The sequence below is a fragment of the Labrus bergylta genome, chromosome 16 (assembly GCF_963930695.1).
Source record: "Labrus bergylta chromosome 16, fLabBer1.1, whole genome shotgun sequence".
NCBI classification, from domain to species: Eukaryota; Metazoa; Chordata; class Actinopteri; order Labriformes; family Labridae; genus Labrus; species Labrus bergylta.
The window spans coordinates 7,359,672-7,375,567 of NC_089210.1; the positions used below are offsets into that span (position 1 = coordinate 7,359,672).

The window sequence follows — 15,896 nt, forward strand, 5'->3', positions numbered from 1 at the left end:
CATCTGCAACTATTAACAATGACTTTCAGCTAACTATTAACACTTTTTTTTTACCGACAACATGTAGCTAACCTTATCTTCTATTTAAACATTACTCTTGGCTAACTTGTGTAGTCATAACTTTAGGTTACTTCTTTTTTTTTTTTTTTTTTACTAAAACTAGCTAATTATTGTGGATATTTATCCAATTCTTTCAGCCAACTATTTCCACTGTTTCTCTATGACTAACTATTTTAGACAAACATCTCATACTTTTGGCTTCAGGTCTTTATTGACATTACTTTTATAAGCTTACTACTTCCACTGTTTATCCATAACATCCATAACAACTATTTAAGCAGTTGTTCGCCAAGTATATCAGACTAATGTGCAACCTTTTTTTTTTTTTTTTTAAATATCAATTGTTTAAAATTCACAAGCGCATTCATATAAAAGAGAGATGAGCTTTTCACACCGTAGTGAGGAAGGTGTTCAGTGGGGATGACTATTAGCTGTCCGGATTGAGGGTCCCTGGCAAACTGGTACGGCGGGGGCATGGAGCCTTGCAGAGAGGGTGGGTATCCTGGGGGGAGGGACTGGTGGAGTGAGGACGGACCCAGGCCTGATTGAGAGACGAGAAGGAGAAAAAGTGTAAAGAAATACATTTAAAAAAAAAAAATGGCACCGACGACAACAAAACAATAATCTCAGCCAAGTTAAAGCATCCATTCACTCAGCATCATTCTTCAGTCAGTATTTAAACACATATTCAATCCATAGTGGAGTTACATCAGCAAGAAAACATGCTGGATTAAGCTTCTTTTAGAGCTTTTCTTTATTCGACATCAGTGTCTAGACAGAGCAGGCCCTTGGGGAGTTCTGTGTAAGCATGCGTGTTGTCTTGATACAGTTTCTTATTTTTATTTGACTTTGACAGCGAAGCGCTGAAGGGGAAGGAATGTCCTGCAAAGATCAGGAATGTCCGAGCAACTCAACCCCTGGAGGCTGCTGCTGGACGAGCCGCTCGACAGTCAGACGGACAGAATTTACAACCTCTTTCTGCTACAACAATCACAACAGGCTGCAGAGGTTCAAGGGGAACTTTGAACATAAACCTCTCCATGGTGTTTAGAACAGAGGGAAGGAAAAAGATGCTAACTGAACAGGGCAAGTGCTGCTGGGTTTATTATATAACACACTGTACTGCTAATGGCATAAATATATATTTGTTTAATTCACAATTAATTCTAAAGAGGAGAGGTCTAAAAACTGAATATATAGACACAGATATAAAATCATCAATTTGAGATGCATACAATCTTACAGATGAGAACATGTTACAGAGTTGTTGATCAATATTTCAGCTGATTGATTTCTCGATTCTGAACTGATTGGATAATTTATTTCACCTATCAATATTCCCCAAATACAAGCGGTTCCATTTTTTGACATTTAAGGAGAGTGAAAATATCTCCACATACTGTACGGTGAGCCGGGGAGCCAGACTGGAGGGGCTCCAGGCCGGGTCATCCAGGGATGAGAAGTCAGATTTGAGTGGTCAGGAGGCCATCGCCCTGCCCCTGCCAGGGCGGCCCCTCCCGTCACCATGAGGTTAGGGGTCATGAGGCTGGGCGTCATTATACTCGACGTCAAGCCATTGGACAACGGGGTGGGGTGCATCTGAGTGAACTCTGCCAGCTCCTTGGACTCACTGGAAGGTTAAAGACACATCTTTATTTAATACAGTGAGTACAAATGATCACAAACAGTATCTGATAACCTTTCAAGCCTAAGGTTCAAAAAGTGGATTAAAAAATAAAATCCGCCACTCCCACACACCTGAGCACTTTCTCCTGCTCGCGCTCCAGCCGGCCTGCCAGCAGTCGCTCATCGTGGTGGCGAGCTCGCTCCTCTACTCGCTCCTCGTCTGCTCGGGCAAAGACGGCGAGAGAAAAATAAAATAAAATACAATAAAAGTGTTGAATGTTTATTCAGAAACTTCGATGTCAGTCACAACATTGGTGCAAATGGACAGCAGTCATTCGCACTGACCGGGTGACGAGAGGGTTCCTTAGAAATTGTCAAGAAAAATTATTGCTGAAGAAGTTGGAAATGTTTTTTTTTTTTTGTTGTTTGTGGACAATTTTTTTTATTATTTTAACAGAATAAGAAGTTGGAAACGTTAATGTATACTACACATATGGGACCAGGGTTTTACGTATGTGCACCCATGTGCTGAAAAGAGGAAAAAAAAGAAAAAGGATGACACTGGCTAGATAAGGGTGACACGGCAGAGCAAAGCTGGTAAGAGAGAAAAGCTAAAAAAAAATATATACAGTACATGTCGGGCCAAAGAGCGTGTGCACACACTCTGTACGACACGCATACACAGAAATAGAGTGACAGCTCTCACTCTGGGTGTCAGCTCTTATCAGTTATTAGTCTAGAGCCACAGGAGACGTGTGAACATGCCACTACTGCCTCACTTTACACACACGCGTGCACACACACACACACACACACAGAGCCTTAAACCCATCCAGCTCGGGTTATAAAAGAAGCAGCACTCAACCAAGCACAGCAGAATAAACATGAGGAGCTTCTCTTCCCCCGTTATTCCGACTCATCCACGCAGGCTGAAGGTCCCCGAGCAGCTGGAAGTGTGCTCAACCCATCAGTTCTGCTCTAAAAGTGTGCGTGTGTGTGTGCTTGTGTGTGTGTGTGCAGCCTGTAAAAGGGACAAGAGACTTTAACCAACCCTGACATGCTCTGCAGGAAAGGTTTCAAGACTGTTTCCAAGGTTACGGGGAGCCTGTCCCACATGCTATCCTTTCTGCATCAGAAAGCCAGTGATTAGCGCTGCACGCCCCCTCTCTCTCTCTCTCTCTCTCTCTATCTTACACACTCTTTTACGCTTCCTGACACACCTCTCTCTTCCTGTCTATCAACCAATCGATCTACGTCTATCTCTTATCATGAGCCTAGCCTTCTTTTCCTCCGTCCATCCAATCCGCTCATTCATATGCTTGTTTGTGTCGCTCTGTAAACCCGCCGCTGTTTTTATTCAGAGCTCCTCTTAGCGTGATAGTCTGATGCTAGACCAATCATTCTGCTCGAGCAAAGGAATGAATAAACGCCCACAAACACAACAGCAGCTCTTTCACACTCACACACACACACACACACACACACAGTCCGTCAGTCTCAAGACTGATCCATTGCTTAGCAACACACCCTTTGGTCTTATTGTAATTCAAAGCTTGTTTGTAGCTTTTAGCTGCACTCGGTAATGATATGTTTAATGCAGAGAGGGTGGAGGTGGTCGAGCCGGAGAAAAGAGTGGAGAGGGGAAGGGAGGGAGAGAGAGAGAGAGGGGACAGAAAGGGGAGAGTGAAACAGAAACGAGTGGAAAGACAAGAGATGGAGCGAGAGCAACGTCGCTGAATGACCTTGACGTCCAAGAATAGAGCGAAACAACACACCGGTCCAAAAAAAAAAAAAAAAAGAGCGTTTCAACGACTAAAATCCAAGACGCAATCAGTAGTGTGGAGTGGAGGGGAGGGGGGGGGGGGGGAGGGGGGGGGGGTGGTTCTGCCCTCCAATCATCCATAAGCACCTCAAAGCCATCAGTGCTGAGGAAACACGACTTTGAATCCAAAACAAAATGAATGGTTCATTATTCATGGAAGCCAAAATGAGGAGTCATTTGCTCTGGGTTCATCTAGCTGTGGGGATCGACGCTCCCCACAGTGTGATGCAGAGGAGCTGAGGAGACGGAGAACGAAAGCAAAAGCTGCAGAAAACATATTAAAAAGGCGTCTCGAATGAAGAAAAGTTCCCTTTATTTAGCTTCCCAGAAACGATTAAAGATTAAAGGAGACAGAGTGAATGGTTCCCTCGAGCATTTCAAACCTCTCCTCAACAAACCAGCGGCAAAACATCAGAACTGTTTTCTTTTTTTTTTAAACACGATTATAACAAATAAATGATCCTTTTTTTTTTTTTTATCAGTTTCTTTGCACCTCTTCTATTCAAATGAAAAAAAAACAAGATTTTGGGAGATATATTCTTGGAGCGTTTGCAGAAACGGACCGAATGGAAAACAAGCCATGTGAAGGTGTTACCTAAGACATGAGCCAGAAAGCTAACAGCATGTTAGCGAGATCAAGAAGACCGTCTACAGTTTTTCAGCACATTAGTGTTTCCAGCCTTGAAATTCTCCGTTTCTGTTTCATACTCTTTCGTAAAGTGTTGCTGGCATCAAATTCCAAAAATGGGCATTTCGTTTTCCCACAAACAAAAATCGTTTCTCAGCATCAAAATTTCACATGTGGCTTTTGTGCTATTTTCAGTTAAATATAAGGTTTCAATGTTCTGCCAATCATCACAATGTGTTTTGTTTACGTTTTGCACAACGTCTTAACTTCTTCTCAGGAAACAGGGTTTGTATTATTTGACGGTTTGTTTAACAACAATGACTCGCCAGCTTATCCGGCCGTGTCTTTGTCCCGACTCTCCTGCACAAATGATCGGCCGTGTTTACTGTCAACGCAGCCTGGAGTAGCAAGTGATAGTACGGGTATGTTTAGTGTGAGCGTAGAACAGCTTAGGTGTTCTCATGTCGTGCATAGAGGAGGAAGTCATAAAGCACTGCATAGATTAACTCTGTTTGTATTTCTTCAGATGAGTCCAAGACATCAAATTTCTCATGATCTCAAAAATAAGCTTAAATATAGAATCAGTAGCTTTTTCCTACAAAAATAAAATATAGATTAACGCTAAAATAAAGCCGTGCAATCATCCCTTATGGGCCTCCATACATGTGAGGTGGTGACTGTTTCTGCAGAGACCCTGTCTAATGCCTGGATTTGGATGTTTTGGTTGATTCAGGAACGATTCTGGTGTATTTTCCTCCAGCCAATGACAGCGCGCAGGAGACTTTAGGAGTGGATGCTGTTTAGGGATAGACGCGATTCTACCTGGAGAATATGACGGACGTGGACGTAGCTGCAGTGAAGCGCTTCAACTCCACCAACCCCCCCCCCCCCCCTTTTTTTCCTGTTTCTACATTTTTCAAAAGTTGAATGCCTCTTCAGAAACCAAAGGGGGACGTCACAGAGACTACTGACTACAATGTTTGTAACTAGATGCTCGTTGGAAACATTTCGAATGGGGGCTTTAGCTGTTGAAAATTAAATGAAGAGAGAGAATCGACACCGTGCAGGATGGAGCATCCCCCCAGACTTTGACATAAACACTGCACAGCGCTGAGTTTTTCCCCTTTCTTAAGGTGTCAGGTTTACCTTTGATGACAGTTTGCAGCAGAGTCCTCTGTGCGTCTGAGGGTCCACTGCTCGGTTTGCTGCTGCTCCCGCTGTCTCTCTGCCGGGCCACAGCGACCGCGATGCCCACCGGAGGATGCCGCACCTCCCCTTCGCCCTCCCGGCCGAACGAGCGCGCACTGTCCGGACGCTCCTGCTCCCTCTTGAGCTGGGGGGGCACCCTCAGGGACCCTGACCCCATCGACACCCTCTCCCTGTCTCTCTCCCTCTCTCTCTCCTTCTCCCTCTGCCGTTCTCGCTCCCTCTCTCTCTCCTTCTCCCTCTCCCGTTCTCTTTCTTCGGGCCCGATGTGGCCCAGGCCGCCGAAGGGTCCCCGGGCCTCCGCGGCGTGCCGGGATGAGCCGGGACCCTCAGCAGCGAAGTTCCCGCTGTATTTAATCAGACTCTGCATGGCTGAGACCTCTGTGGGATCCGACCCCCCTCGCTCTCCACTACTGGACCCTCCCGCTAACGACCCCCCCGGTCTGTAGAGCGCTGCCGGGTCAAGGAAGCACCTCTGACCCGCCTCCTCACCTGTCTGTCCGTGTTGGGGAGGGTGCGTGTGTGGGGAGTGGCTGTGGGTGGAGTGTGTGTTGCTACTGGGTCGATGGGTTGTGTGCGGGGACATTTGTGTGTGTGTGGGAGAGATGGTGTGTCCGTGTTGGGCTGCCAGAGCGGCCATGTGGCTCGTAGCGTAATTGGCTAACGGGCTGATTGTGGAGTTCCACTTTGGCTCCGCCCCCGTCCGCTCTACGCCCAATCGTATGGAGTGTTTGGAGGCGTCCCGGCTCTCTGGGCTGAACCTTGATTGGCCGGAGGAGAAAGGCGTGTCCTGGCCTCGTTTCGCGTTGGAACCGTTCGAACAAATGACAGAACCTTCCTCTCGATGATTGCTTGTGTCGCCGGAGAGACGAGGATGCTCCATGAGGCTCCTCTCGGGAAACCTGTAGCTCTCCCGCTCCCTGTTTCTCTCCCTCTCTCGCTCTCTCTCCCTCTCCCTGTGTTCTCTGTGTTTCTCGGCGTGTTTGTCCCGGGCCTGCGACGCGATCTGAATCGGCCCGGCCCGCTCGTCATAAACCTCCACAGAAGGCACATACGTCGGTGCGCTGACTCGTTGCTCTCGGATTGGGTCTCTGGGTGTGGAGGGGTGGGGCAGGCCTGCTGGGGAGGGGTGAAGTGCAGGAGGGTGGGAGTAGGAGACATGGAGGTTCTGGGCTGACGCGGCCACAGAGTCGTTCCTCCTTTGCCTCTCAGAGTTCGAGTTATTGGAGTTGTGGTTGTGGGGTCGAGAGCCCCCCTCCTCATCTCGACCCCCTCTGTCTGTTTCCGGCCCATGAAACCTGACCCCGCCTCCACCTGAAGGAAACGAGGGCCGAGGAGGCGACGGCCTGGATCTGTGCTCCGCTACCGATGGTTGTGACTTGGGCTGGTTCAGGTGAGGGTTAAAGGACCAAACGTCTCTGTCCCTCTCCGCGTTCCGGTCCCTTTCTCTATCTCGCTCCCGGTCGCCGCTCCTCCCCCGGCGCTCCTCCTCGCTCCTCGCGTCCTGCGTCAGATCCACCACGCTGTGAGGCCTCTGCTCCTCCCTCGACCGCTCCCTCTCTCGCTCCCTCTCTCGCTCCCTCTCGCTGCGGATATGTCGCTCCCTCGCGGCGTCCCGCGGCGTCCTCTGTGGGGGGGTGGAGCCGGACGGGGCGATCTGGGGAGCGGATGAAGGGTGCAGGGGCAACTGGCCAAATGAGGTCGGCATGTAGAAGCCTTCTGAAACAAACACAACATCATAAATATAAGTACACACACGCGCACACACACACACACACACACTGGGGCTGAGAACACACGGAGGCAATCAGAAGCGACATCGATTGACCTTTGTGAGAGTCGTAGAGAGGGTGCGAGGACAGTGAAGGAGGATCCAGGTGCCCCAGGGAGAGGTACGAGTTGGAGTACAGGCTGCTGGGCAGATGAGAGTACCCTAAAGACAAACACACAACGTGTTAAGCACTGAAGTTTACTCAAAAAAAAAAAAAAAAAAAAAAGAGACTATTCAATGACGTCCTCTGCAGCTCTGTCATGTTTCAAATTGTGCTTGAAAATTTGATATGAGGAGCGTTTGGAGCTTCTGAAAACCCCCTGGAGAAGTTACGCAAGATTATTTACATCAAACAGAAACAATGAATCTGTTTAAAAAAAAAAAAAGAAATTTAAAGTTCCATTAGTTCAAACGTCTATTGTTCTCGTCATTTTCAAGCAGAATTGGAAAACAGCTTCCACTTCCAGGCTCGCAAATTTAAAGCTTCTCTCCATTTTACCTCAAACTACTTGCATTGTGCTGTTCCTTTCTGTATGCTTTAAGTTTCAACTTTTTTTTTTTCCATCTTAACTTTCACTTATCTGACTCCATATGTATAACTTTTTTTTTCCTCCTTTGTTTTCATTCATTTTGCAGGAGCGCTGCCGTTTACTCGCTTTCTTTTGACAAACATTCTGCATTTATTGTTTGCAACAAAACACCAAAACACAGTAGTGCTTAAGTGAAAGCCTGCACAATATGAAACAAATATGAAATGTGCTGTAACTGTGGTTTCCAAAAGGAGGCTTCGAGACACGCTGGGAGGTCACGAAACACTGGGGGGGGGGACGTGAGATTCCTTCCAAAAACATGTAAAATTGTTGACAGTCGCAGAGTTTACCCATTATTCTGAAAGTACAAAAAGTCATTAAAGACATGACTTGTGTTCTGCTTCTAGCGTCTCTAACATAAGTGACTTAAATGATATCACAGTGTGTAGGCGGTTGTGTTCCATTGTGTTGTTCTAATGCCAGAGTTTAGAAAGGCCTAAGAGTGTGCACGGCTGTGTACAACGGTTAGTGTTTTAACCACCTCCAGGGGGCGATGGGGGGTCCCCGGTCTCTAGCGCCGTTACTTTCGGCGTCATGGGCTGAAAAGGTTTGAGAAGCCCTGTGTGGTAGCACAGTTCAAACTCATGATGCAGATACGAAATGCAATAAATGAACCCACTTTAAGAAGTGCATGTTGGTGTAAGTCCAAATCTATGAATGAGGATAACGTTAAACTTGTTGTTGGCAGCGTGTTTCTCCTGACTCTAAATAAACCCTCAAAGTATTTTGATTTCAACACCGAATTGGCATCAGTTCATCGGGCAGCTAGCTTCATCTCTCTGCATATAACTGGTTTAAAAAGCTCGGCCTTGACACCCAGACCTCAAACAAACATAGGTAAACTGCGTCCATGCTGAGTGGGAACGCATTGCATGTTGACTTTAAATTATTATTTTGAATGCATGGCGATAGCTTCAGGATGTTGCTTTGTGTTTTATTGAAATTAAGATTGTGCAGCCATGCTTATTTGTGTAAAACTGCTTGGCAATAAACCCAAAATCTAACAGTGACATCACCTATTAGTGATTCATTAATGTGCACTCACAGCTGTTGAGTCAGCAGATTTGACCAAATGGAAATATTCAACCACTTTAAACACCTACACGTACACTCGACCTTGTGTCACCTGCAGACTGGCGTTGTCCATGAGGTCAGTTAGAGGTTGTGGTTGGTCTGGAGTCTGCCTAACAGACAGCTGCTGCTCTCAGAGACAGACTCTTAATATAGACCGAGCCTCGTGTCTGATGGTGTAATACTCTGGATTTTTGTGTTACAGCTGAGCTGGCTGCTACTGTGACGCTGGACTGGTGTCACCCCCCCACACACAAAAAAAAGAAAGGGTCTGCCACCCAGAGAGGGCGAGACATTCCCTGTTCCCACACTCGGGCCATTCCAAGAACTATCAAAGACGCCGCAGTCATTCCAGCACGGAGCGCCAGGGAGCACGGGCCGAGAATAAATCTGTCTCCTCGCTTGCGTTCTCAGAGACAGAAATGGAGAAGCAGGAGGAGCTGGGAAGGGCGGTCGGTGGTTGGAGGGAGGCGAAGAGAGAGACGGAAATACAAGAGGAATGATGTGACGAAAAGTAAAGGCATGCAGGATGGGTTTCTGCAAAGCTTCCTTCACCCACCGCGAACAGCCAACCTTGATCTCTCACAGCTTTGATACGGCGTTCCTCTGCAGTTACGGCCTGAGCTGCAGACGGAAACATCGCCATCCTTTTAGTAACTTTAACCGCTGTTAAAGCGCAGCCACCAGGTTTTTTTTTTTTTTTTTTTTTTCACCAGAATCTCTCTCTGGCCGTGAAGACTTCTTTTCACATCAAGAGGCTTCTGTAAGTCAGCGGGAGGTTTGATCCTCTTCAGCTTTAGATAATCAGAACTTCAGTTATGGCTTAACTTGAAGTTTAGTCCATCCATCATATGTCTTACTTCTCTGGTTGGATTCAAAGTTTGTGGGATTCTTTTTGGAATCCTGATCAAGTGTTTTAAAATTAAAAAGTTTGACTCAGATTTGGTGTTTGTGCCTTCTTTTTTTTTTTTTTAATTAAGCACATCTCTAATGTTTTTATCAGTCTAACTACTTACTCAGTGTTCTAAGTCACAGGACTGTTGTATCAAACTGTTTCAGATGTCGTAACAGCAGCATATCGTTGTCCTGACTCTTGTGATACAACTACCTAATCGATGGTTCCAAATATCCATATTTTAATTTTTTAAAATATGCCCCCTTAGCAAATTTCCCTGCCAATTTTTTTTTTTTTTTTAAGATTTATTTTTGGGCTTTTTGTGCCTTTAATGGAGAGATAGGACAGTAGATAGAGTTGGAAATCAGTGAGAGAGAGAGAGTGGGGAATGACATGCGGGAAAGATGCTGGACTCGAACCTGGGCCGCCCGCTTGGAGGACTACAGCCTCCATACAATGGGACACTCGCGCACTAACCACTGCGCAACCAGCGCCCCCCCATTTCCCTGCCAATGTGACTCGCCGCGTCACTACTTCATGACTCCTCTCAGTGGAACTCAAAGACATGAATGAGGGTAACACGAGTAGAAGTCAGCAGCGGGATAATGTCAGCCAGCAGTGACGAGAAGTTTAGAGGTGAAGCATGATAAGAGGTGAAACTGAAAGTGTAGTGAGTAAATCTGTTAATCCTGCACTTTGCTTGTTTTAGGGGATATTAATGTTCTTCAGTCACTCGATGCTTTCGTCACGTCATCGCAGAATCGCTGTTGGTCATTGTGGGCCACTTATCGCATATCTTATATCAGGAGTTACCCAGCGACTCCTACTCCTGGTATCAAGTAACCAGGGGGGCCTCATGTATAAACAGTGTGACACACTGAAATGTTGAGAATCTGTGTTTCAAGCACACGCCGGGATGTATGAAAATCACTGTGAGGTGAGCACGTGCGGACCCTGCCAAGAAGTCGAGACCCGCCGTGAAAATGTGCGGCCCGTCGCGTTAACTTCCGATTTGATGGCGCCAAGCTACATAGCTGTGAAACTCGCCAGATATTCTAGTGTGAGCTTCAATCTGGATCACGTTTGACATCAGAGGGGTGAAACAAAAACACATCGGAACCAACTGAACCACTGCGCCGAAAGAAAAAAAAAGAAAAAATCACAAGTAAACTGGGAAGTATTCTCGATTAGTGTGACATGGGAGATGTTAACACACATCAGGGACTGTACAGGTGCAGAGGCGCACTCCCACCTGCTGTGTAAGCATGTAGCACGCTGAAGTTGGTTTGTTCCACAAATAAAAGTGTAAAAACATAAATGCAGTCTTTCGGTGTTAATAATGTTCTCATACCTATTCTGCGCTATGAGCAGTTGCCAGGGAACCAGAAGAAGTTACCACTCAGAGTATGATACATGATAAAAGGCAGGAGCAGGAGCAGGAGCAGGTGTCGCTTTGAATCGAAGAAAGTCACATTGAGACTAAAATCTTTAAACTAATCACACACACACACACAACCTGTGTTTGCAAAGCACTGAATAAGCTGTGTGTCACACAGGCGAGGCAATCAGTTCTCAAACGAGTCCCTAAATTGAATCTGTTCGTCCTTCTCTTTTTTTTTTTTACAGCGACAAAATGCTGCTGGATATACATTTCCCTCTGAAGTGACCTTCTACTCCAGTAAGATTTGATAAGGAGACACAAAAGAACGAGAGGGAAGGAGGAGGAAAGGACAGAGATTCAATCACTTACTGAACAGAGAGGACGGAAGCGAAGGACAAAAAAAAAGAAAACCACACAAAGAATATATGCAGAGTTTCTAAATATGTCTTTGGAAGTTAGGTCAGGAGAGGTATGTTGTTGTAAAGTGGGACAGTAAAACCAGAGAAGGACAGACAAAGACAAAGTGCATACTGGACAGAAAGCTGAGAGAGAGAGAGAGAGAGAGAGATGGATTACAGTAATGTACGACAGGCGAAAGGAAGACACCGGGCAGAGACAGAGGAGAGGAGACGCATATAGGACAGAGCCGGCAGCACAGCTAGCAGCAGAGACAGAAATGGAACAGGATCCCACCGGAGTGAGCAATGAGGAGTTCGAGAGGAACGAGCCTCCTGGGCTTTGGACGGGAGCAGACTGTGAGGAATCTCGTGGAAATGATGTCGCTCCTGTTCGCAAGACTCCCGAGTTAAGAGACCCAGAACCATATCAACAGATTGCAGGACAATTATTTAATGACGCGTCACGTCACCTGAGATATGAAGGAATATCAGGAATAAGGAAAAGAAAAAAAGAGTTATGTTTTTAGTCATTAAGTTTCGGTTTCACCCATGATCAAGCTTCATCCTTTCACTTCTTTTCACCGCTCTCTGAAATGATCACCTTTTTTTTTTTTTTTTTTTTTAACCAGCTTCTTCTGTGCCCCTTTAACCTCTGTTCATGTTACACTCCATTCATGTCATAGCGCCCCCTTGAGGAGTCGCAAAGTGGCGATGTGGCGACTCAAATTGGCAGGGGGAAAATTGGTTTGGAGCGCTGTTTTTATTTTTAAAAGTGGAAATGTTGATATTTGGAATCGGTTATTGAATATTTGTATTCCCCCGACTCAGGAAGATGATTCAACATGCTACATGTTTACTGTCACTCTGGTTCAGAAGGTACAATAGTGTGAAACTCGTCGTGTAGCCAAGAGTCTTGACCGTCTCACTATTTGTTTGGTTTCCTGAGATGACTTGATGATGATTTGACGTTGAATAAATGAAAAACTGATGTATACATTGATTGGTGTAGCGATGTTCTGCTCCGTTCACTGCATACAGTGCTTCGAGTATTGTAAACCACGGGGTAGGAGTGCGCTCTGTTGGACAAACTGCATGATTACACCGTTACATGATTGCATGATTACAACGATACACTTTATTGTTCCCTTGAGGAAAATTGTCTTGGACCAAAAGTGCTGCACACATTCAGCTGCCTCTCCAGTAGAATCAATCAACCAATCAATCAATCAATACCGATACGTCCGCGATGGGCAAATATCTGTCGATAATATCGGCCACCAGATGTATCAGTCGTACTGGGAACTGAATTATCTACAGAGAGCAAAGGAGGTTAAGAAATGTTTGTTGAAGCCGAGTCGTCTTTTACCTTCATGAGCGTGTGATGCCCAGAGCTGAGCCATCTGCAAACTGCTGGGATTGGCCGTTCTGTACGTTGGGTCAGAGGTCAAGGAGGAGGGGCCTGGATAGCCCGACAGGAAGGGACTGGAGCCCGCCTGGAAGGCATCACCTGGGAGGGAAGAATGAAGACCGTCAGTCACCGTGGTAACCACAAGTGCAAAACTAATAAACGACAAAGATGATCGATTAAGACTGCATAAGCTGTCACTGTGTGTGTGTGTGTGTGTGTGTGTGTGTGTGTGTGTGTGTGTGTGTGTGTGTGTGTGTGTGTGTGTGTGTGTGTGTGTGTGTGTGTGTGTGTGTGAAATCGATGCATGCTGACGGTTCTGTGCTGAAGCAGTCTGTTGTAATCACATTATTACTGAGCCACCATGCACTCCGTTTCCACAACACAGACCGCGGACAGACTGCGCTGAAGAAAAGGACAGTTCATGTAACGGCCAAACACAAACCACAATCATCACAGCTGGAGGTAAAACCTGAGCGCATCATATGATGTAATGCAGCATCATGGGAGAGGCAAACATGGAACAGACTGGAGCTCCTTCGACAGACTCCGGCGTCTTCCACTTTCTCCACAAGACACAACAACAGGAAACCTTTCCCCACGTTATTTTAAAATCATGAACATCATTTCTGTGCCTACTCTGGGTCTAACTATTAATCCAGGCCGTCGGCTGAGAATGATCTCGTGTGTGAACTCATCACTCATTGATGATTCATTGTTTCAGTTATTTTCTCAATCAATCACCTGCTCAATAAAAAGTGAAACAAAAAAGGAGTCAGATAATGTCTTCAGGATTTCCCAGAACCAAAAGTAAAATTGATCTGAAGACACGAGTGACAAGAATCTGACAAACAATAACGTCTGAGGACGACGACTTTTCTAAAAAGGACACTTCCCTTTCCTTTGCATGGGAACTAAAGCGAGACGTTTGGTAAAGCTGTGCAAAAAAACAAGAACAAGGAAAGTACCAAAAATATTCTATATATTACATTCTGTGGATTAAACATGTCCCGTTATTTCCCTTCCATTAGCGTACTCATAACCTCCGTGCCTGTAGATGTCGCTGTTTAGCTCGTAGGCTGACTCCCAGAGCCTGAAGCTGCTGCAAGCGAAGAGGAGAGCAGAGAAAAAAGTAAAGTGAGCGAGCGAGGCTTAGGTAAACAAAGCAGTAAAAGAAATAAATTATTTAATGATTGTTTCATAGACGTTACACTCTACAGAACTAATAAACATGTCTACAGTTCCACAGAAACGTACAAGAAGGAGCTGCAGACGGAAACATCTCCTTCCTTTAGTATCTTTAACCGCAGTTAAAGTGCAGCCACTGGGTTTTAAGAATCTCTCTTTGGCTGTCAAGACTTAAAAAAAAATGTTTTTATTTTTTTTTATTTTTTTTTATGCCTTGTGTAAACAGTATTTCAAATGAGTTGGTATTTGTTCAGTCACTTTTTCTGTGCCAGCATTTTGTGCCAGTCGGTAATTAAAAAAAACAAGTTAAAACATTTTGTGGTGCCCGGGGCTTAGATTTTTGTTGCTGCGGTATCCAAACAGGTATTCACATTGTTTATTTGTACTTGTTTGATACTGAAGTTTATGTCCTGATAGTTTGGATTAAAAACGGATTGACAACAGACTCATGTTGATATTTCCATGTCGCTTCAGTCAACTCAACTTTATTGTTATTAAGCGTTTTTCATACAAACATGCAGCCCAAAGTGCTTCCACATGCGAGTTGTTCTTCTATCGGTATCCGCCCTAAAATACAGTTTCTGTAAGTATGCCAGTCGATGCATCCATCCAATCAGAAATCAGAATGGCTGCAGGCGGAGACTTACACTGTTTGTCAAAGATTGCAGCATGTCAGCAATCATTGGTTTTCACTAATACGGTATTTACTTTTTAAAATGGTATTAGCATCACGGGGTACTCTACATCACAGACCTACTGTAGGTATCGGCATAGGGAAGAATAAAAATCAATCTTTACTCCACGTGGGAATAAACGCAGGGGGAAATAAAGACTAAATTGAGAACAACAGGCAACAACAAATTGAGAATACATGACGTAAAAGTTACAACCACAAAAAGCGATGAACCGTCACATCAAAGAGAGTTGACGTCACTCAAACCGTTCAAACCTGCTCTATTGACTAAATATCGAAAGAGAGTGGCTCCTCATAAATCATTTCTAATCTAAACTATATCCTGCTTATCATTATCCATTGAGTTTATTAGCTCTGTTTTTATATCACTCTACTCCCTGCATGTGAGTCATTAGTCAAATTTCAACCGTAGACCATTACCGCCTGAGCCAATCACAACCACCTAAGAGCTGGAAAAGATTACACACGCACACGCACACACACGCACTATACATAGACGCGCACACACACACACACACACACCATACATAGACGCACACACCCTCTCCCCATCCCCGCCCATTACTGGACACACTGCTCAGCCATTACCCTGATAAAACTAACCATGTGTTTAGGGGAAAGGGTGCAGTCTGTATATAGACGAGGGGGAGGGGACAGTGTGTGTGTGTGTGTGTGTGTGTGTGTGTGTGTGTGTGTGTGCATTAGTCCTGTGGGAATCTGAGAAACATGCTGTGCTCGCTGAGTTTCCTCTCCATCTAAATCTGTACATTAAAATCAAACACACACAGAGTGCATCTGTAAATCAATAGCAAATGCAGCTTTCCAATTAATCACAAACTGACGAGTGCACACACACACACGCATGCAGCATTAATGTTGCATGCCTGTGTGCGTGTGTGTGTGTGCATGTGTGTGCGTCTCCTCCGTGTTTAAAAATACTGTGTAGGAGGATCTTTCCACCCTCAGCCCGCTCTCACACAGATTTATTGAAGCCTTTCCATGTTTGCCTGCGTGTGTGTGCCTTTGCTGCACGTGTGTGTACTCAGGGTCTGTGTGTGTGTGTGTGTGTGTGTGTGTGTGTGTGTGTGTGTGTGTGTGTGTTTTTCTGAAGTGGCTTCACTGCATCACTGTGTGTGACCGCGCTGACATGTGTAAACAGTT

At 45.4% G+C, this 15,896-nt stretch overlaps 1 protein-coding gene across 4 annotated transcripts in view; it reads right to left on the reverse strand.

Annotated features, from left to right (window-relative positions):
• The window catches only part of tnrc18 (trinucleotide repeat containing 18), a 52,152-nt gene that overhangs the window by 22,718 nt on the left and 13,538 nt on the right, over nucleotides 1-15,896 (reverse strand). For 3 of the 4 annotated variants that reach the window (XM_065964925.1, XM_065964926.1, XM_020651309.3), the window contains exons 3-8: nucleotides 12,815-12,955; nucleotides 7,171-7,275; nucleotides 5,283-7,061; nucleotides 1,819-1,906; nucleotides 1,461-1,690; nucleotides 455-601 (exon numbers count right to left, since the gene is read on the reverse strand). In XM_065964925.1, the coding sequence (XP_065820997.1) occupies nucleotides 455-601; nucleotides 1,461-1,690; nucleotides 1,819-1,906; nucleotides 5,283-7,061; nucleotides 7,171-7,275; nucleotides 12,815-12,955 (2,490 nt within the window). The remainder of the gene's footprint in view (nucleotides 1-454; nucleotides 602-1,460; nucleotides 1,691-1,818; nucleotides 1,907-5,282; nucleotides 7,062-7,170; nucleotides 7,276-12,814; nucleotides 12,956-15,896) is intronic. The other variant, XM_065964923.1, reaches the window with a different exon arrangement.